Source organism: Conger conger, chromosome 3, assembly GCF_963514075.1.
Source record: "Conger conger chromosome 3, fConCon1.1, whole genome shotgun sequence".
In the NCBI taxonomy this organism is placed as follows: Eukaryota; Metazoa; Chordata; class Actinopteri; order Anguilliformes; family Congridae; genus Conger; species Conger conger.
Window position 1 is genome coordinate 83,164,526 of NC_083762.1, and position 22,360 is coordinate 83,186,885.

At 52.1% G+C, this 22,360-nt stretch overlaps 1 protein-coding gene across 1 annotated transcript in view; it reads left to right on the forward strand.

The window, feature by feature from the left end:
- LOC133123701 (mitogen-activated protein kinase kinase kinase kinase 4-like) overlaps positions 1–22,360 on the forward strand; it is a 61,409-nt gene that overhangs the window by 29,208 nt on the left and 9,841 nt on the right. The window contains exons 11-22 of the mRNA XM_061234179.1: positions 710–885; positions 2,325–2,397; positions 2,585–2,795; positions 6,509–6,646; positions 7,054–7,140; positions 8,588–9,010; positions 11,922–12,056; positions 12,711–12,817; positions 13,952–14,076; positions 18,476–18,552; positions 18,900–19,075; positions 19,966–20,065. Of these exons, the coding sequence (XP_061090163.1) occupies positions 710–885; positions 2,325–2,397; positions 2,585–2,795; positions 6,509–6,646; positions 7,054–7,140; positions 8,588–9,010; positions 11,922–12,056; positions 12,711–12,817; positions 13,952–14,076; positions 18,476–18,552; positions 18,900–19,075; positions 19,966–20,065 (1,828 nt within the window). The remainder of the gene's footprint in view (positions 1–709; positions 886–2,324; positions 2,398–2,584; positions 2,796–6,508; positions 6,647–7,053; positions 7,141–8,587; positions 9,011–11,921; positions 12,057–12,710; positions 12,818–13,951; positions 14,077–18,475; positions 18,553–18,899; positions 19,076–19,965; positions 20,066–22,360) is intronic.

Below are 22,360 nucleotides of genomic sequence, written 5' to 3' on the forward strand. Positions count from 1 at the left end.
AGGTGGTGTAGTGTTAATGTTATCCAGGTGCACCTCTGGAGGTCCCCTGTAGGTGGTGTAGTGTTAATGTTATTCCAGCTAGTCTGAGCTGTTGCATAAATCTATATAGTGCCCTCCATATCGTTTGGGACAAAGACCCATTATGTCTTGATTTGCCCCTGATTTGCCAGTTTTTATTTGGAATCACAATTGACATGTGGTTAAAGTGCACATTGTCCAGGATATTTTTATGCATTTTGGTTTCACCCACCATGGAGAAATTACAGCAGTGTTTGTAAAGCTCCCCATTTCAGGGCAGCATGGTGTTTGGGACCCATGACTTCACAGATGTAATTGCTCGAGTGTGTTTATGCAGGTATAAGAGCGCTCTCAATGCCGAGTCTTTCCTCTAGTCTATTGATCACCTTTGGAAAATATTTATGCTGTTTATCGACACGAGAACCAAAGTTGTGCCAATGGAAGTCAAAGACGACATTATGAGACTGCAAAACAAGAACAGAATGGTAGAGACATTGCCACCTTAGACTCACCAAAATCAACCCTAACCCTAACGTAGTTAAAGGAGCACTGTCATGCTTGTTTCAGTTCAGATTATTTGGATTAAATGCATAAATTCCGTTTGTCGGCCTTTTTAAAATTACCGTCAGTTTAGCCGTTTCCTAAATTTGGGGCTTTATCAGGTTACTCACTGCCTTTTCCTCCTGCACAGGTCTAAGAAGTTCTTCAGCTTCATAGAGGGGTGCTTGGTGAAGAACTACACCCAGCGGCCTCCCACCGAGCAGCTGCTGAAGCACCCCTTCATCCGGGACCAGCCCAACGAGAGGCAGGTCCGCATCCAGCTGAAGGACCACATCGACCGCACCCGCAAGAAGAGGGGCGAGAGAGGTGGGCCAGGACACACCGCAGGGGGGCGCTGCGGGGGCGTTGTTGGGTGTTGCGGGGGCGTTGTTGGGGTGTTGTGTGGATGTTGTTGGGATGTTGCAGAGGGACATTGTTGGGATGTTACAGAGGGACATTGTTGGGGTGTTGCGGGGACGTTGTTGGGACGTTACAGAGGGACATTGTTGGGGTGTTGCAGTGGACGTTGTTGGGGTGTTGCGTGGATGTTGTTGGGATGTTGCAGGGACGTTGTTGGGATGTTACAGAGGGACATTGTTGGGATGTTACAGAGGGACATTGTTGGGGTGTTGCGGTGGATGTTGTTGGGGTGTTGCGGGGACGTTGTTGGGACGTTACAGAGGGACATTGTTGGGGTGTTGCGGTGGACGTTGTTGGGGTGTTGCGTGGATGTTGTTGGGGTGTTGTGTGGATGTTGTTGGGGTGTTGTGTGGACGTTGTTGGGGTGTTGCGGGGACGTTGTTGGGGTGTTGTGTGGATGTTGTTGGGGTGTTGTGTGGACGTTGTTGGGGTGTTGCGGGGACGTTGTTGGGGTGTTGCAGTGGACGTTGTTGGGGTGTTGCGTGGATGTTGTTGGGGTGTTGTGTGGACGTTGTTGGGGTGTTGCGGGGACGTTGTTGGGGTGTTGTGTGGATGTTGTTGGGGTGTTGCAGTGGACGTTGTTGGGGTGTTGTGTGGATGTTGTTGGGGTGTTGTGTGGACGTTGTTGGGGTGTTGCGTGGATGTTGTTGGGGTGTTGTGTGGATGTTGTTGGGGTGTTGTGTGGACGTTGTTGGGGTGTTGCGGGGACGTTGTTGGGGTGTTGTGTGGATGTTGTTGGGGTGTTGCGGGGACGTTGTTGGGGTGTTGCGTGGATGTTGTTGGGGTGTTGTGTGGATGTTGTTGGGGTGTTGTGTGGACGTTGTTGGGGTGTTGCGGGGACGTTGTTGGGGTGTTGTGTGGATGTTGTTGGGGTGTTGCGGGGACGTTGTTGGGACGTTACAGAGGGAGTTTGCAGGGACGTTGTTGGGATGTTACAGAGGGACATTGTTGGGGTGTTGCGGTGGACGTTGTTGGGGTGTTGCGTGGATGTTGTTGGGGTGTTGTGTGGATGTTGTTGGGGTGTTGTGTGGACGTTGTTGGGGTGTTGCGGGGACGTTGTTGGGGTGTTGTGTGGATGTTGTTGGGGTGTTGCGGGGACGTTGTTGGGACGTTACAGAGGGAGTTTGCAGGGACGTTGTTGGGATGTTACAGAGGGACATTGTTGGGGTGTTGCGGGGATGTTGTTGGGGTGTTGTGGGGAGGTTGTTGCGACGTTACAGAGGGATGTTGCAGGGACGTTGTTGGGATGTTACAGAGAGACATTGTTGGGGTGTTGCGGTGGATGTTGTTGGGGTGTTGCGGGGACGTTGTTGGGACATTACAGAGGGATGCTGTTGCTCCTGCAGATGAGACAGAGTATGAGTACAGTGGCAGTGAGGAGGAGGAGGAAGAGGCCCCGGAGCAGGAGGGAGAGCCCAGGTAACCCTGGTCCTGCAGCACTGCTGTCTCCAGCGTTTATTCTCATCATGAGACTTTAAGGTCTTACATTTTTCTATCAAGAAGAAAATATTAGCTTGACAGGTGACATTTTCTTATTCCATTGGCGCATGTTGAAATGAGTCTTACCTTGGCTGTTGTAATGTACGTGTTGCGTCACCCCCGCCAGCTCCATCGTCAACGTGCCGGGCGAGTCCACCCTCCGGCGGGACTTCATCCGGCTGCAGCAGGAGAACAAGGAGCGCTCGGAGGCGCTGCGGCGGCAGCAGGTCCTGCAGGAGCAGCAGCTGCGGGAGCAGGAGGAGTACAAGCGCCAGCTGCTCGCCGAGCGGCAGAAACGCATCGAGCAGCAGAAGGAGCAGCGGAGGAGGCTGGAGGAGGTGAGGGCCCCTGTCCCCCAACACCTCCTCAACCCCAAAACTCCCCCTTAACTCTAACCCTCTCCAAACACCCCCTCAACCCTAACCCTCTCCAAACACCCCCTCAACCCTAACCCTCCCCAAACACCCCCTCAACCCCAAAACTCCCCCTCAACCCCAAACACCCCCTCAACCCTAACCCTCCCCAAACACCCCCTCAACCCCAAAACACCCCCTCAACCCCAAAACACCCCCTCAACCCCAAAACACCTCTGCAACCCCAAAATACCTCCTCAACCCTAACCCTCCCCAAACACCCCCTCAACCCCAAAACACCCCCTCAACCCCAAAACACCCCCTCAAACCCAAAACACCTCCTCAACCCCAAACAACCCCCTCAACCCCAAACACCCCCTCAACCCCAAACAACCCCCTCAACCCCAAACAACCCCCTCAACCCCAAACAACCCCCTCAACCCCAAAACACCTCCTCAACCCTAATCCTCCCCAAACACCCCCTCAACCCTAACCCTCCCCAAACACCCCCTCAACCCCAAAACACCCCCTCAACCCTAACCCTCCCCAAACACCCCCTCAACCCCAAAACACCTCCTCAACCCCAAAACACCCCCTCAACCCCAAACAACCCCCTCAACCCCAAAACACCTCCTCAACCCTAACCCTCCCCAAACACCCCCTCAACCCCAAAACACCCCCTCAACCCCAAAACACCTCCTCAACCCCAAAACACCTCCTCAACCCCAAAACACCCCCTCAACCCCAAACAACCCCCTCAACCCCAAAACACCTCCTCAACCCTAACCCTCCCCAAACACCCCCTCAACCCCAAAACACCCCCTCAACCCCAAAACACCCCCTCAACCCCAAACAACCCCCTCAACCCCAAAACACCTCCTCAACCCTAACCCTCCCCAAACAACCCCCTCAACCCCAAAATACCTCCTCAACCCCAAAATACCTCCTCAACCCTAACCCTCCCCAAACACCCCCTCAACCCCAAAACACCTCCTCAACCCCAAAACACATCCTCAACCCCAAACAACCCCCTCAACCCCAAAACACCCCCTCAACCCCAAAACACCTCCTCAACCCTAACCCTCCCCAAAACACCCCCTCAACCCTAACCCTCCCCAAACACCCCCTCAACCCCAAAACACCTCCTCAACCCCAAAACACCTCCTCTCAACCCCAAAACACTCCCTCAACCCTAACCCTCCCCAAAACACCCCCTCAACCCCAAAACCCCCCCTCAACCCCAAAACACCTCCTCAACCCCAAACAACCCCCTCAACCCCAAAACACCCCCTCAACCCCAAAACACCTCCTCAACCCCAAAACACATCCTCAACCCCAAACAACCCCCTCAACCCCAAAACACCTCCTCAACCCCAAAACACCTCCTCAACCCTAACCCTCCCCAAAACATCCCCTCAGCCCTAACCCTCCCCAAACACCCCCTCAACCCCAAAACACCCCCTCAACCCCAAAACACCCCCTCAACCCCAAAATACCTCCTCAACCCCAAAACACCTCCGCAACCCCAAAATAGCTCCTCAACCCTAACCCTTCCCAAACACCCCCTCAACCCCAAACAACCCCCTCAACCCCAAAACACCTCCTCAACCCTAACCCTCCCCAAAACACCCCCTCAACCCTAACCCTCCCCAAACACCCCCTCAACCCCAAAACACCCCCTCAACCCCAAAACACCTCCTCAACCCCAAAACACCTCCTCTCAACCCCAAAACACCCCCTCAACCCTAACCCTCCCCAAACACCCCCTCAACCCCAAAACACCCCCTCAACCCCAAAACACCCCCTCAACCCCAAACAACCCCCTCAACCCCAAAATACCTCCTCAACCCCAAAATACCTCCTCAACCCTAACCCTCCCCAAACACCCCCTCAACCCCAAAACACCCCCTCAACCCCAAAACACCTCCTCAACCCCAAAACACATCCTCAACCCCAAACAACCCCCTCAACCCCAAAACACCTCCTCAACCCCAAAACACCTCCTCAACCCTAACCCTCCCCAAAACACCCCCTCAACCCTAACCCTCCCCAAAACACCCCCTCAACCCCAAAACACCTCCTCTCAACCCCAAAACACCCCCTCAACCCTAACCCTCCCCAAAACACCCCCTCAACCCCAAAACACTCCCTCAACCCCAAAACACCTCCTCAACCCCAAACAACCCCCTCAACCCCAAAACACCCCCTCAACCCCAAAACACCTCCTCAACCCCAAAACACATCCTCAACCCCAAACAACCCCCTCAACCCCAAAACACCTCCTCAACCCCAAAACACCTCCTCAACCCTAACCCTCCCCAAAACACCCCCTCAGCCCTAACCCTCCCCAAACACCCCCTCAACCCCAAAACACCCCCTCAACCCCAAAACACCCCCTCAACCCCAAAACACCTCCTCTCAACCCCAAAACACCCCCTCAACCCTAACCCTCCCCAAACACCCCCTCAACCCCAAAACACCCCCTCAACCCCAAAACACCCCCTCAACCCCAAAACACCTCTGCAACCCCAAAATACCTCCTCAACCCTAACCCTTCCCAAACACCCCCTCAACCCCAAACAACCCCCTCAACCCCAAAACACCTCCTCAACCCTAACCCTCCCCAAAACACCCCCTCAACCCTAACCCTCCCCAAACACCCCCTCAACCCCAAAACACCTCCTCAACCCCAAAACACCTCCTCTCAACCCCAAAACACCCCCTCAACCCTAACCCTCCCCAAACACCCCCTCAACCCCAAAACACCCCCTCAACCCCAAAACACCCCCTCAACCCCAAAACACCCCCTCAACCCCAAAACACCCCCTCAACCCCAAAACACCCCCTCAACCCAAACAACCCCCTCAACCCCAAATACCTTCTCAACCCCAAAATACCTCCTCAACCCCAAAATACCTCCTCAACCCTAACCCTCCCCAAACACCCCCTCAACCCCAAAACACCCCCTCAACCCCAAAACACCTCCTCAACCCCAAAACACATCCTCAACCCCAAACAACCCCCTCAACCCCAAAACACCTCCTCAACCCCAAAACACCTCCTCAACCCTAACCCTCCCCAAACACCCCCTCAACCCCAAAACACCTCCTCTCAACCCCAAAACACCTCCTCAACCCTAACCCTCCCCAAAACACCCCCTCAACCCCAAAACACCCCCTCAACCCCAAACACCCCCTCAACCCCAAAACACCCCCTCAACCCCAAAACACCCCCTCAACCTCAAAACACCTCCTCAACCCCAAAACACCTCCTCAACACTGACCCTCCCCAAAACACCCCCTCAACCCTAACCCTCCCCAAACACCCCCTCAACCCCAAAACACCCCCTCAACCCCAAAACACCTCCTCTCAACCCCAAAACACTCCCTCAACCCTAACCCTCCCCAAACACCCCCTCAACCCCAAAACACCCCCTCAACCCCAAAACACCCCCTCAACCCAAAAACACCTCCTCAACCCCAAACAACCCCCTCAACCCCAAAACACCTCCTCAACCCCAAAATACCCCCTCAACCCCAAAACACCTCCTCAATCCCAAAACACCCCCTTAACCCTAACCCTCCCCAAACACCCCCTTAACCCTAACCCTCCCCAAACACCCCCTCAGCCCTAACTCTCCCCAACCACCCCTGCTGTCTGACTCCTGCTCTGTGACTCCTGCTCTGTGACTCCCATAGCAACAGCGGCGTGAGCGGGAGGTGCGCCGGCAGCAGGAGCGTGAGCAGCGGCGGAGGGAGCAGGAGGAGAAGAGGCGCCTGGAGGAGCTGGAGCGCAGGAGGGTCGAGGAGGAGAAGAGGAGGTCTGACCGCGAGCAGGTACCGCCCCGAGGGTCAGGGGTCAGGGGTCAGGGGTTAGGAGTCAGGGTTAGGGTTAGGGTGTTAGGGTCTGTGTCAGGGTTAGGATTAGGATTAGGGTTATGGTTATGGTGTTAGGGTCAGGGTCAGGGTCAGGGTCAGGGTTAGGGTTTGGTACCGGGTTAAATACATTACATTAATGGCATTTGGCAGAGACTCTTATCAAGAGCGACGTACAACAAAGTGCAAAGTGCATACCCATAACCAGGGACAAGTGCGCTGAAAGACCCTAGAGGGAAGTACAATTTCAACTGCTACCTGCACAACAAAGATAAGGACCAGGGCCTATTTGATCATCGGAATTAAAAAATAAAAAATATATATAATTTTCTTGGCTCACCTGTGCTGTACCTGTGTTTGATTGACAGGAGTATATTCGTCGGCAGCTAGAGGAGGAGCAAAGGCACCTGGAGATCCTGCAGCAACAGCTCCTCCATGAGCAGGCTATGCTACTGGTAACACCTCTCTTATCCCCTACCCCCTACCCCCTACCCCCTACCCCCTACCCCCTATCCCCTATCCCCTACCCCTATACCAGGGGTCGGCAACCCTGGTCCTGGAGAGCCGCAGGGTGTGCTGGCTTTCATCTCCACCTTAAAATAAGCAACCGATTCAGACCCAAGAAACCAGGTGAGGTGAGTTAACTGTGCAATCAACGGCTTTCATTGATCAATTAATGCCAAGTAACAACAAAAGCCAGCGGCTCTCCAGGACCAGGGTTGCCGACCCCTGCCCTATCCCCTACCCCCTATGGCCCTACCCCCTATCCCCCTACCCCCTACCCCCTATGGCCCTACCCCCTATGGCCCTACCCCCTATCCCCTACTCCTATCCCCTATCCCCTATGGCCCTACCCCCCTATCGCCCTATCCCCTATCCCCTATCCCCTATCCCCTATCCCCTATCCCCTATCCCCTATCCCCAACCCCCAACCCCCTTGGTAGTTGTAAATGTTTTTTGGTTTATGTGATTCTTCAAGTTTCAAAGAAACTTAAGTTTCCTAGTTTGAGAGACGCTAAATGTGTGACCTGTCCTAATGCAACCAGTAGAGGGCGACATGCTGCAAGGAAAGGCTTACTCTTTTCTATTCAATTGAATTTCTTTTGTAAAGCACTGTCCCAAAGATGCTTCACAGAGTAACAGGAGGGAAGGAAAATGGGAAATACCAACTAGCATATGAGGTCACCGAGGAAAAACCCTTGAACAGAAAAAACTCCCTCCGCTGCCCTCCCTGACTCACACAGTGAGCCTTCACACATTTCACCGACTGAACTCGCAGTGGTGGCACGGATGGTGCAGTGGGTAGCACTGCCGCCTCACAGCAAGGAGGTCCTGGGTTTGAATCCCGGTCGGCCGGGGCCTCTTTGTGTGGAGTTTGCATGTTCTCCCCATGTTTGCGTGGGTTTCCTCCGGGTACTCCGGTTTCCTCCCACAGTCCAAAGAAATGCAGGTAAGGCTGATTGGAGAGTCTAAATTGCCCATAGGTATGAGTGTGTGATGGACTGGCGACCTGTCCAGGGTGTATTCCTGCCTTTCACCCAATGTATGCTGGGATAGGCTCCAGCCCAACCCGCAGTTCATTTAAAATAAAAAATAAAATAAAAGGATTCTTTCAGTTTTTCTTTTTTCACTGATGCGGGGAGGTCCACCTCCACAGGGCAGAAAGCTTGACTAAGCTCCTCTAAACTCACACCTGTTCCTCCCAGGGTAAGTAGATTATTTAAGCCCCGCCTCCTCCCAGGTGAGCGTGTTTAAGCCCCACCCCCACCCAGGTGAGGGAGTTTAAGCCCCACCTCCTCTTAGGTGCGTGCGTTTAAGCCCCACCCCCACCCAGGTGAGGGAGTTTAAGCCTCGCCTCCTCCCAGGTGAGCATGTTAAGCCCCTCCCCTCGCTGTACGGCAGGAGTACAGGTGGCGAGAGATGGAGGAGCAGCGGCAGGCTGAGCGACAACACGCCCTCCTGCGGGGCCTGAACCCCGCCCCTCCACCCCAGCCTGAGCCAATCCAGAGAGAGAAACCACTGAACCCCGCCCCTCCACCCCAGCCTGAGCCAATCCAGAGAGAGAAACCACTGAACCCCGCCCCTCCACCCCAGCCTGAGCCAATCCAGAGAGAGAAACCACTGAACCCCGCCCCTCCACCCCAGCCTGAGCCAATCCAGAGAGAGAAACCACTGAACCCCGCCCCTCCACCCCAGCCTGAGCCAATCCAGAGAGAGAAACCACTGAACCCTGCCCCTTCACCCCAGCCTGAGCCAATCCAGCTGGACAAAGAGGTTATCCCCGCCCCTCCACTCCAGCCTGAGCCAATCCAGTGGGACAAAGAGGTTAACCCCGCCCCTCCGTGAACCACACCCCTAAAAATATCCTGGTGATGCGCTAGTGCCCTGCTGCTCTACCCTGGCCTCCTAATGCTCGACCGGTAACGTGCTAACATCTTCAGAGATGGTTTCTCCTGTAGGCTGTGCTAACGTTTCCTACGCCAATATGCTACATAGCCAAAACTAACATTTTCTACCTTCGCCTTGCATTTCTATCTTTTGTTTTGATAATCATCTTCTGCTCTTGCTTCAGCTATCACAAAACACACAAGCTGTTGAGTAACTAATAGCTGTTGAGTAATAATGAGCTTAAACTTTGTATCTGAGGTTAAGTAATAGCCTAACCTTTGCATCTGAGGTTAAGTAATAGCTTAACCTTTGTATCTGAGGTTAAGTAATAGCTTAACCTTTGTATCTGAGGTTCCCTGCACACAGAAAACCCCTGTGGAACGAGAGGCAGAACTTGCAGTGTTCTGCATTCATAAGTGAAAATAATGAAATTATCAAATAGTTTTATTGTTAGTCGACGCTTTTAATCCAAAGTGAATCACAAGTGCATTGGTTCTTCATCAAGTTCAAAATATCACATCCATAAATAGCAAAACATGCATAAACAGCTGTTCTAACCAAATGGCAATAGTCATCGTAAGTGCAATTTAGTTAATTTTTTACATGTTTTATATAGGGTGCACTGGAGGGATATCAGACGGGGGGGGGGGTGGGGGTATGGGGATGGATTCTGCTGTCCTGACAGTGGTAGGCATGTCAATCCACCACTAAGGAACCAGAACGGAAAACAGGCGTCAACGTGAAGCTCGACCACCAGGTGCTCGTAATGCGGGAACCACAAGGCGATCAGAGCTGGCAGACCGGAGTGGTCTTGCTGGGGTGTAGGGAGCAATTCGAGTTTGGATTTTCCTGAAATTGTGCTCAGGTTTCTCTTAATTTATCCAAAATGTGTAATTCCCTGGTCCGAGTGAAAAGATGTGAAGTGACTTTGGTTTGCTGTGTAAGTGGTCTTGGCGGTATGCACTGACAGCTGTTTGCTATAATCTAGTGTTCAGTTTTCTTAGGGGATACTAATGGTGCTTTCTATGAAAGATAGAAGGCAGGTTCGCGAGATCTGCAAGACATGACCTGATTATATCAACCTTTCTCTTTTTTTGACTGTGGGGAAATGTGAGTATTTACTTCATAATTAACACCTTCAGTGGAAAGTTCATTGTTATCCGTTTTGTTTCCGTTGCTACGGTGTGTTGCTTCATAGGACGTGTGGTTTTTTTTTCCGCTGCTTTTGCAGCCAGTGGAGGATGAGCTCCCCCTCTATAGCCGAGTTCCTCCCAAGATTCTTTCACATTGGGCAGTTTCTGACCTCATGCTTGTTGGGGGGCTTTGGGCTGATATTTTCCTTCCCTTCTGTTGCTGTTTAAAATGTCTTTTGGAGGCTGTTGTGAAAAGCGCTATACAAATAATACTGAATTGAACTGTCCTTTGGGCTGATTTGGGCTGTTCCCCCTCTGTGATTTGGGCTGTCCCCCCTGTGTGATTTGGGCTGTTTCCCCTGTGTGATTTGGCTGTTTCCCCTGTGTGATTTGGGCTGTTTGCCCTGTGTGATTTGGGCTGTTTCCCCTGTGTGATTTGGGCCGTTTCCCCTGTGTGATTTGGGCCGTTTCCCCTGTGTGATTTGGGCCGTTTCCCCTGTGTGATTTGGGCTGTTTCCCCTGTGTGATTTGGGCTGTTTCCCCTGTGTGATTTGGGCTGTTTCCCCTGTGTGATTTGGGCTGTTTCCCCCGTGTGAGTTGGGCTGTTTCCCCTGTGTGATTTGGGCTGTTTCCCCTGTGTGATTTGGCTGTTTGCCCTGTGTGATTTGGGCTGTTTGCCCTGTGTGATTTGGGCTGTTTGCCCTGTGTGATTTGGGCTGTTTGCCCTGTGTGATTTGGGCTGTTTGCCCTGTGTGATTTGGGCTGTTTTCCCTGTGTGATTTGGGCTGTTTCCCCTGTGTGATTTGGGCTGTTTCCCCTGTGTGATTTGGGCTGTTTCCCCTGTGTGATTTGGGCTGTTTCCCCTGTGTGATTTGGGCTGTTTCCCCTGTGTGATTTGGGCTGTTTCCCCTGTGTGATTTGGGCTGTTTCCCCTGTGTGATTTGGGCTGTTTCCCCTGTGTGATTTGGGCTGTTTCCCCTGTGTGATTTGGGCTGTTTCCCCTGTGTGATTTGGCTGTTTCCCCTATGTGATTTGGCTGTTTCCCCTGTGTGATTTGGGCTGTCCCCCTGTGTGATTTGGGCTGTTTGCCCTGTGTGATTTGGGCTGTTTCCCCTGTGTGATTTGGGCTGTTTGCCCTGTGTGATTTGAGCTGTTTGCCCTGTGTGATTTGGGCTGTTTCCCCTGTGTGATTTGGGCTGTTTCCCCTGTGTGATTTGGGCTGTTTCCCCTGTGTGATTTGGGCTGTTTGCCCTGTGTGATTTGGGCTGTTTCCCCTGTGTGATTTGGGCTGTTTCCCCTGTGTGATTTGGGCTGTTTCCCCTGTGTGATTTGGGCTGTTTCCCCTGTGTGATTTGGGCTGTTTCCCCTGTGTGATTTGGGCTGTTTCCCCTGTGTGATTTGGGCTGTTTCCCCTGTGTGATTTGGGCTGTTTCCCCTGTGTGATTTGGGCTGTTTCCCCTGTGTGATTTGGGCTGTTTCCCCTGTGTGATTTGGGCTGTTTCCCCTGTGTGATTTGGGCTGTTTGCCCTGTGTGATTTGGGCTGTTTCCCCTGTGTGAGTTGGGCTGTTTCCCCTGTGTGATTTGGGCTGTCCCCCTGTGTGATTTGGGCTGTTTCCCCTGTGTGATTTGGGCTGTTTCCCCTGTGTGATTTGGGCTGTTTCCCCTGTGTGATTTGGGCTGTCCCCCTGTGTGATTTGGGCTGTTCCCCCCCCAGGCTGATGAAAGGTTTCGGAAGAACCTCCAGGGCTCTCCTCAGGCTGTGCCATCCAAACAACCGCCGCGCTCCGAGACCTTCTCTAACGGGAGCTCAGAGTCCGGCCCGGGGGGGCACAGAGCCGTGGAGCCGCAGGTAACCCCCCCGCCCTAACCCCCACCCCCCTGGGGGATAGGACATTAGGACAATATTTCAGAATATTACTGTGACCTTCCCCGCTGTAAGGGCCATTTTCACTGCAACATCACTCTGGTTAAAATAGTGATCTAAAAATGTCTTGTTTTGATATTAAAGCCCATAAAATGTTGCTTTACACAAAAAACTCTAAAAATACAGTGTAAGATTATGCGTGTAAACTCAGTAATTTTGTTTGCTAATTTAATTCTAATGATTTATAACAAGCTATGGTATAGAATTATTCTTATAAAAAGCATTTTAAAAGGAAAAAGTTTAAGATGAGCGCTGGATCATCTTCCATCTTCCACATTTAATTCCACATTTAATTCTTCATTATTTTATATATTTAATGTCTCTTGAGCCCTTGAGTCCTTGTAACGTTTTGCCAAATAAACTACCACTCAGTGGTAAAAACAGTTTTACTTGGGCAGACATGTAAATGATATTGTGCAGGGGTGTACTCACTTCTGCTGTGTACTGTATATGAGCTCTTTTCAGCAAAAAATACTTGTGTTTCACATAAAGCATTTATATGGTTGTCATTTATATAGCGCCTTTATCCATTTCTGTGTGCTGCGGTCTCTCACATCTCCCCCGATGTTTGTGTGGAAGGTTCCAGTGAGGACCACGTCCCGTTCGCCCGTTCTGTCCCGCCGAGACTCCCCCCTCCAGGGCGGGGCTCTGCCTAGCAACCAGGCCGGGCCGAGACCAGCAGGCAGGTATGGTGGCCAACTGCTCTCACCTGGGGTTTTAATGCAACTAACGCTGTGTCTGTCTGTCTGTCTGTCTGTCTGTCTATCTGTCTATCTGTCTATCTGTCTGTCTGTCTGTCTGTCTGTCTGTCTGTGAGAGAGAGCGAGAGCGAGAGCAAGAGCGAGTAACGGTTATTGTGTGTGTAACAGTGTGTGTGTTCCTCAGTGCTGAGCCCAGGCTGTTGTGGGACAGGGTGTGTGTGTGTGTGTGTGTGTGTGTGTGTGTGTGTGTGTGAGTGTAACAGTGTGTGTGTGTGTTTGTGTGTGTAACGGTGTGTGTGTGTGTTTGTGTGTGTAACAGTGTGTGTGTGTCCCTCAGTGCTGAGCCAGGCTGTTGTGGGACAGGGTGTGTGTGTGTGTGTGTGTGTGTGTGTGTGTAACAGTGTGTGTGTGTCCCTCAGTGCTGAGCCCAGGCTGCTGTGGGACCGGGTGGAGAAGCTGGCCTCCAGGCCTGGTAGTGGTGTAACGGTGTGTGTAACGGTGTGTGTGTGTCCCTCAGTGCTGAGCCCAGGCTGTTGTGGGACCGGGTGGAGAAGCTGGCCTCCAGGCCTGGTAGTGGTGTGTGTGTGTGTGTGTGTCTGTGTGTGTAACGGTGTGTGTGTGTCCCTCAGTGCTGAGCCCAGGCTGTTGTGGGACCGGGTGGAGAAGCTGGCCTCCAGGCCTGGTAGTGGTGTGTTTGTGTGTGTAACGGTGTGTGTGTGTCCCTCAGTGCTGAGCCCAGGCTGTTGTGGGACCGGGTGGAGAAGCTGGCCTCCAGGCCTGGTAGTGGTGTAACGGTGTGTGTAACGGTGTGTGTGTGTCCCTCAGTGCTGAGCCCAGGCTGCTGTGGGACCGGGTGGAGAAGCTGGCCTCCAGGCCTGGTAGTGGTGTAACGGTGTGTGTAACGGTGTGTGTGTGTCCCTCAGTGCTGAGCCCAGGCTGTTGTGGGACCGGGTGGAGAAGCTGGCCTCCAGGCCTGGTAGTGGTGTGTTTGTGTGTGTAACGGTGTGTGTGTTTCCCTCAGTGCTGAGCCCAGGCTGTTGTGGGACCGGGTGGAGAAGCTGGCCTCCAGGCCTGGTAGTGGTGTGTTTGTGTGTGTAACGGTGTGTGTGTGTCCCTCAGTGCTGAGCCCAGGCTGCTGTGGGACCGGGTGGAGAAGCTGGCCTCCAGGCCTGGTAGTGGTAGTTCCTCTGGCTCCAGTAACTCCCAGAGCGGCTCCGGATCCGGCGACAGATTCCGCGTCCGCTGTGAGTCCGGAGTACCCCGCGCACACACACACTCTCACACGCACACGTTCACACACACACTCTCACACTCTCGCACATGCACACACAAATCATCAGTTTTTGTAACCAGTTACCATCCCATTTTTTAAACGCTTAACCTGGTAACCAATACTGCTTATGACCGTTAGGGGTCGTATCTTTTTCTCTTTTTTTAACTGATTAACTGAGAAATTTTATTGCGTTTTCAAACTTTATTTTGGGCCATCTCAATAGTTAAATGTCAACACTGTATGTCTGATAAAAGTAAGCCTAATTGCCAAGTTAAATATTTACATTTACATTGAGGTTTTACAGTGTAACCTCACAGTTGCGGAAATCCCTGTAGTTTACATCCACTGGTCAATCAATCATGTGTCATTTTTAAAATGGTGGTGAGATTAACATGTTAATTTTTGCTTTCAGTATCCAATGGATAAATAGCCTTTTTTTTTTATGTAGATACCGCATAGTGAGAAGCAAAGTTTGCCGTTAGTTTGAATTTGCGTGTCAACAAAATTAACACGGATGAAGAAACGCCATAGAATAATCCATAAACGAACTAACATCTACAGATTTAAAACACACACAAATATTTGACAACTAGTCGAGTCAACTGTAGCATTCAATTCCACAATATTTAGTGAAACATTTGCAGCGGAGCTAGTGCGGGAGGCAGAGTGGTACCAACTAGATATAGTGGCCTCCACGATATAGAATGACCTCCACGCACAGTACTGGTTCCGGAACCAAACTCCTGGAGAGGGGCTGGACTCTGTTCTTTTCTGGAGTTGCTCTGGGTGAGAGGCGCCGGGCGGGTGTGGGGATACTCACAAGCCACCGGCTGAGCGCCACTGTGTTGGGAGTTCCACCCGGAGAACGAGAGGGTCGCCTCACTGCGACTATGTGTCGCTGGGGGGAAAGCTGTGACTGTCGTTTGTGCTTATGCACCAAACGGCAGTTCAGAGTATCCGGCCTTCTTGGAGTCACTGGGCGGCATCCTGGAAAGGGTGCCACCCGGAGACTCCATAGTTCTGCTGGGCGACTTCAACGCTCACGTGGGCAATGACGGAGAAACCTGGAGGGGGGTGATTGGGAGGAATGGCCTGCCTGATCTGAACCCAAGCGGTGTTTTGTTATTGGACTTCTGTGCTGGTCATGGATTGTCGATAACAAACACTATGTTCGAGCATAGGGTAGCTCATAAGTGTACTTCGTACCGGAGCACTTTAGGCCAAAGATCGATGATCGACTTTGTGGTCGTATCGTCAGACCTGCGGCCGTATGTCTTGGACACTCGGGTGAAGGAGCAGAGCTGTCAACTGATCACCACCTGGTGGTGAGTTGGATCAAGTGGCCGGGGAGGCTGCCGGACAGACCCAGTAAACCCAAACGTGTAGTGAGGGTGAATTGGGAACGTCTGGCGGAGGCCCCTGTTCGCGAGGTCTTCAACTCCCACCTCCGAAGGAACTTCTCACGCATCCCGGGGGAAGCTGGGGACATGGATTCCGAGTGGGCCATGTTCAAAGCCTTCATTGCAGAGGCGACAAGCAGGAGCTGTGGCCAGAAGGTCATCGGTGCCTGTCGGGGCGGCAACCCAAGAACCCGCTGGTGGACACCAGCGGTGAGGGAGGCCGTCAAGCTGAAGAAGGAGGCCTTTCGGGCTTGGCTGGCCCGGGGGTCCCCTGAAGCAGCAGACAGGTACCGGGTGGCCAGAAGGGCTGCAGCTTCGGCAGTCGCTGAAGCAAAAACCCGGGTATGGGAGGAGTTTGGGGAGGCTATGGAGAAGGACTTTAGGTTGGCCTCGAGGTAGTTCTGGCAAACCATCCGACGACTCAGAAAGGGAATGCAGGGCTTGTCTCAGGCTGTTTTCAGCAGGGAAGGAGAACTGCTGACCCGGACTGGGGATATTTGTCGGGCGGTGGAAAGAGCACTTCGAGGAGCTCCTGAACCCGAACAACACGTCCTCTGTGGAAGAGGCAGAGCCCAAAGACTCGGGGGAATCTGCACCTATATCCCTGGCGGAAGTTGCTGAGGTAGTCAAAAAGCTCCTCAGTGGCAAGTCGCCGGGTATAGATGAGATTCGCCCTGAGATGCTGAAGGCTCTGGACATTGTTGGGCTGTCTTGGCTGACACGCCTCTTCAGTGTCGCGTGGAGGTCGGGGACAGTACCTGCTGAGTGGCAGACCGGGGTGGTGGTCCCCATTTTCAAGAAGGGGGACCGGAGGGTGTGCTCCAATTATCGGGGTATCACACTCCTCAGCCTCCCTGGGAAAGCTTACTCTAGGGTGCTGGAAAGGAGGCTCCGACCGACGGTCGAACCTTGGATTCAGGAGGAGCAATGTAGCTTCCGTCCTGGCCGTGGAACAGTGGACCAGCTCTTTACCTTGGCAGGGTTGCTGGTGGGGTCATGGGAGTTTGCCCATCCAGTCCACATGTGCTTTGTGGACTTGGAGAAGGCTTTCGACCGTGTCCCCCGGGGAACCCTGTGGGGTGTACTGCGGGAGTATGGGGTACCGGGGCCGTTGTTACGAGCCATCAGGTCCCTGTATAACCAATTCTCGGCACAAAGTCAAGCACGTTTCCTGTGGGGTCCGCCAAGGTTGCCCCTTGTCACGGGTCCTGTTTGTGGTATTCATGGACAGGATCTCAAGGCGCAGCCGAGGTGAGGAGAGTGTCCGGTTTGGTGACCTCAGAATCGCATCTCTGCTTTTTGCGGATGCTGTGGTTCTGCTGGCTTCATCGGACCGTGACCTTCAGCACGCACTGGAGTGGTTTGAGGCGAGTGTGAAGCGGCCGGGATGAGAGTCACCTCCAAGTCCGAGGCCATGGTTCTCTGCCGGAAAACGGTGGATTGCTCCCTCCGGTTTGGGAACAAGTCTTTGCCCCAAGTGAAGGAGTTCAAGTATCTCGGGGTCTTGTTCACGAATGAGGGTAGAAGGGAGCGTGAGATCGACAGGCGGATCGGTGCAGTGTCAGCAGTAATGCGGGCGTTGCACCGGACCGTTGTGGTGAAGAGGGAACTGAGCTCCCGATTTACTGGTCGATCTACGTCCCAACCCTCACCTATGGTCACAAGCTTTGGGTAGGGACCGAAAGGACGAGATCGCGTATACAAGCGGCCAAAATGAGCTTCCTCCGTAGGGTGGCCGGGCTCAGCCTTAGAGATAGGGTGAGGAGCTCGGACATCCGGAGGGAGCTCGGAGTAGAGCCGCTGCTCCTTCGCGTTGAAAGGAGCCAATTAAGGTGGTTCGGGCATCTGATCAGGATGCCTCCGGGCGCCTCCCTTTGGAGGTTTTCCGGGCTCGTCCAACTGGGTGGAGACCCCGAGGGAGACCCAGAGCCCGCTGGAGAGATTATATATCTCTCCTGGCCAGGGAACGCCTCGGGATCCACCAGGAGCTAGAATGCGTTGCTGTGGAGAGGGACGCCTGGAATACCCGGCTTTGCCTACTGCCACTGCGACCCGACTCCGGATAAGCGGGTGATGATGGATGGATGGATGGATTTGTCCGATAATGTATTGCATTGTTCATTTGTAGATACAGCATAGTGGAAAGCTATGTTCAGTTTTCCGTAGTTTGAATTTGCCTGTCAAGGAATAAACACGGATCTCCTGTGAACCTTAAGAAACGACATAGTTACAATAAGCCATAAATCAACCAACAGCTACAGAGATTATTTGATAACTCAAATACTGCAGCATTCATTTCATGTGTTGTTTGCATTTTAAACCCCCTGAAATGGCAAGATTGCTTGCTCAAACTACCGAAGCTTGTCAATTTCCAGTTTAGAATAGTTTAGAACCACAATAATACGCGTGGTGATGAACATGCATTTATTTTAAACAGAGCTTACCATTTCACCTTCAGAAAAAGATAACGGTTATCAGTTATCAATTTTTTGTAACTGGCTACAAATCAGTTTCAGTACACCGCATTAGCACATACAAGCACACACATGCTCACACTCGCATACACACACACTCTCTCGCACAAGCACACACACACACACTCTCACACAAGCACATGCATGCACGCACACACACACACATACACACGCACACACACACACACAGACACACACACACACACGCACACACACACACAGGCATGCACACACTCACACACACATACTCACATGCACACGCACACACACACACACACACACACACGCACACACACACACATACTGACACACACAGACACACACACACACACGCACACGCACACACATACTGACACACACACACACACACATACTGACACACACACACACAGACACACACACACACACACACGCACACACACACACATACTGACACACATACTGACACACACACACACACACTCCCTGCTACTAAATGAACTCTCTCTGCTTCAAGCATCTTCCAGATCGGAGGGCTGCGCTCTGCAGCGGCTGGAGGAGAAGAAGGACTTTGTGAGACCGGCACGGCCAGCGGTGAGCGCCCCCCTCGCCCCCCCGGGGACTGTCACTCAATCCCAAAATGTCAGCAGTCAGGAATGAGAGAGGCTAAATTTCAATGGTTTTAAATGAAAGTGATTCTTCCCAAGTTTGTGTCATGACAACATTATCCAGGTGGGTGAACCCTGTTCCTGGAGTGTCATCAATTTTTGTTTTTTGTTTCCACTCAGTTACCATTGCTCAGTTACCACAATATAATTAGATCATTAGGAACTGAAGTTGGCATGAAATACCAAAACGGCGCTCCAGGCATTCCCCTCCCCTAAGAGTTCCTGTAAAGCAGCGACCTTTGGCCTCTGACCCCAATCCTCTCCTGACCCCAGGACCTGACAGCCCTGGCCAAGGAGCTGCGGGCAGTAGAGGACGTCCGGCCGCCCCACAAGGTGACAGACTACTCCTCCTCCAGCGAGGAGTCGGGCACCACAGACGAGGAGGACGAAGATGTGGAGCAGGAGGGGGCCGAAGAGTCTACCTCTGGCCCTGAGGACTCCCGCACTGTGTATGTGACCCCCGACCCCAACCCTAACCCTAACCCTAACCCCAACCCTGTGGACTCCCACACTGTGTATGTGACCCCCGACCCCCGACTCCACCCTAACCCTAACCCAACCCTGTGGACTCCCACACTGTGTATGTGACCCCTGACCCCACCCCAACCCCAACCCTGAGGACTCCCGCACTGTGTATGTGACCCCCGACCCCAACCCCAACCCCAACCCCAACCCTGAGGACTCCCGCACTGTGTATGTGACCCCTGACCCCACCCCAACCCCAACCCCAACCCTGTGGACTCCCACAATGTGTATGTGACCACCGACCCCAACCTTAACCCTAACCCCAACCCTGTGGACTCCCACACTGTGTATGTGACCCCTGACCCCACCCCAACCCCAACCCTGTGGACTCCCACAATGTGTATGTGACCCCCGACCCCAACCTTAACCCTAACCCTAACCCCAACCCTGTGGACTCCCGCACTGTGTATGTGACCCCCGACCCCCGACTCCACCCTAACCCCAACCCCAACCCCAACCCCAACCCTGTGGACTCCCGCACTGTGTATGTGACCCCCGACCCCCGACTCCACCCTAACCCTAACCCAACCCTGTGGACTCCCACACTGTGTATGTGACCCCTGACCCCACCCCAACCCCAACCCCAACCCTGAGGACTCCCGCACTGTGACATGTTCTAAGTCGTTGAACAAATCTGGATAAAATAAAATCTGAAATTCAGATCCGTCATCTTATGTACATATTTTGACCTCAAACTCAATTGTCTTCAGTGTATATCAAAAACAAAGGAATTGACTGTGCTGTTGACTGCATACAGACTCAGATTGTAAGTGGAAGGTCATAACAGCCTCGCTGGCCTGACTCTGGTCCCCAGGTCCTCGAAGCTGAGTAACGGCGAGTCTGAGACTCATGATGAGGCAGAGAGCGACCCAGCCACCACGCCCTGCAAAGACGGCACTTTAATCGTCAGACAGGTAACAGGAAGGACAGGAAGGTAACAGGTCAGACAGGTAACAGGAAGGACAGGAGAACATTTTGTTTCTTGTTTTTGCAGCAGTTAGCTGCGTTTTTTTAATCTACTCACTTCCCTCTGATTGTGTGCTGATTAGCTTCTCATTCTCTGTTGGTTGTTCTCAGTGCTTCTAGTCAGTGGCGGTGCTGCCTCACGCAGTCAGTCAGATCAGCTTAGTAGTCTGCGCTTGGAAATGTATAACTTTTCTTTTTCACTTTTCGGATGTCAGCTTTAGGTCGCTATGAAATCGCATGAAAGATGTGGAGCTTAGTAAGGTGTTCAGAAGCACTTCATTTAATTAAAAAATCTTTTGAGACCATTCCTAATTTTCATTTATTTTCATCCTTGTTTCATGCCATTCAAGTTTCATGCCATTCATCTGGTGTCTCTTCAAATCTACTTTATTATGGTTGTTGATTATTTGTATGTATTTTATAATGGTTTATGATGATATGGATGTGTTATTTGGGGGCGAGAGTTTGAGTGTGTATTGGAACAGGATGGACTAATTGGGACAGGAAGTCCCAGTATAGCCCTGTGGTTAGCCTACACTTCACAGTTCATCCTGCGTCTCAGTGACCTACATTTTATGTGTGTGTTTGTGTATGTGTGAGAGAGAAAGTGACAGGGAATGTGTGTGTGTGTGTGTGTGTGAGAGAACGTGAGAGGGAATGTGTGTGTGTGTGTGTGTGTGTGTGTGTGTGAGAGAGAGAGAGAGAGAGAAAGTGAGAGGGAATGTGTGTGTGTGTGTGTGTGTGTTTGTATGTGTGTGTGAGCGAGAAAGTGAGAGGGAATGTGTGTGTGTGTGTGTGTGTGTGTCTGTGTGTGTGAGAGAGAAAGTGAGAGGGAATGTGTGTGGGTGTGTTTGTATGTGTGTGTGAGAGAGAGAAAGTGAGAAGGAATGTGTGTGTGAGCGAGAAAGTGAGAGGGAATGTGTGTGTGTGTGTGTGTGTGTGTGTGTGTGTGTGTGAGAGAGAGAGAAAATGAGGGAATGTGTGCTGCATGTGTATGAGCAAGTATGCCCCTTGTTTTACGCAGATCGGTTGATTCTAAAAATTATAGAGTATATTATTTATCTATTGTACTTTTTATTTGGATCACTGAATGGAGAAGTATATATAAAAATTTTGTCTGTGGAAAACAGCAGCAGCCCATTCAGAATGAAGGGGTGAGAGTGTGAACGAAAAGGTTCACACAGACACTCGCACTCGCGCGCGCACACACACACACACACACACACACACACACACTCGCACATGCACACACACGTGGGTTCTATTAAGAGTGTGCACGCACGCACACACACACACACACACACGCACATGCACACACACACACACACACACACTCACGCACACACACACACTCACGCACGCACACACACACACGTGGGTTCTATTAAGAGTGTGCACGCGCACACACACACACACACACGCGCACGCACGCACGCACGCACGCACGCACGCACACACACACACACACACACACGTGGGTTCTATTAAGAGTGTGCAGGCACGCACACACTCACACACTTACGCACGCACACACACACACACACACACGTGGGTTCTATTAAGGGCGTGTTACCACTTTTAAAGCACTGGAAGTTTCACATCTGACCTCAGCACTGTGAGACTCACAGCCTGCAGGGGATAATTTAGCCTCTCTCTGACATTTCCGTTTCCATGGGTATGGTACATTGCATTACATTAATGGCATTTGGCAGACGCTCTTATCCAGAGCGACGTACAGTTGATTAGACTAAACAGGAGACAGTTCTGGAGCAATGCAGGGTTAAGGGCCTTGCTCAAGGGCCCAAAGGCTGTGCGGATCTTATTGTGGCTACACTGGGGATCAAACCACCGACCTTGCGGGTCCCAGTTATGTACCTTAACCACTACACTGCAGGCCACCCTGTTAAGAATTTAGGGCTGAATATCTGGAATATCTTAAGTGGTCTTGTGAAGCCGTGTTGAAGTTAAGATGCATAGTTTCAGATGGAAATGGGTAGACATAGGGAATTCACAAGTGAATGGTTACAGGTTAGGGTTAGGGTTAGACACAGGTTTGTGGTCTCAGTGGTCTCTGGTAGGTGCAGGTTAGTGGTCTCAGTGGTCACTGGTAGATGCAGGTTAGTGGTCTCAGTGGTCACTGGTAGATGCAGGTTAGTGGTCTCTGGTAGATGCAGGTTAGTGGTCTCTGGTAGACGCAGGTTAGTGGTCTCAGTGGTCTCTGGTAGATGCAGGTTAGTGGTCTC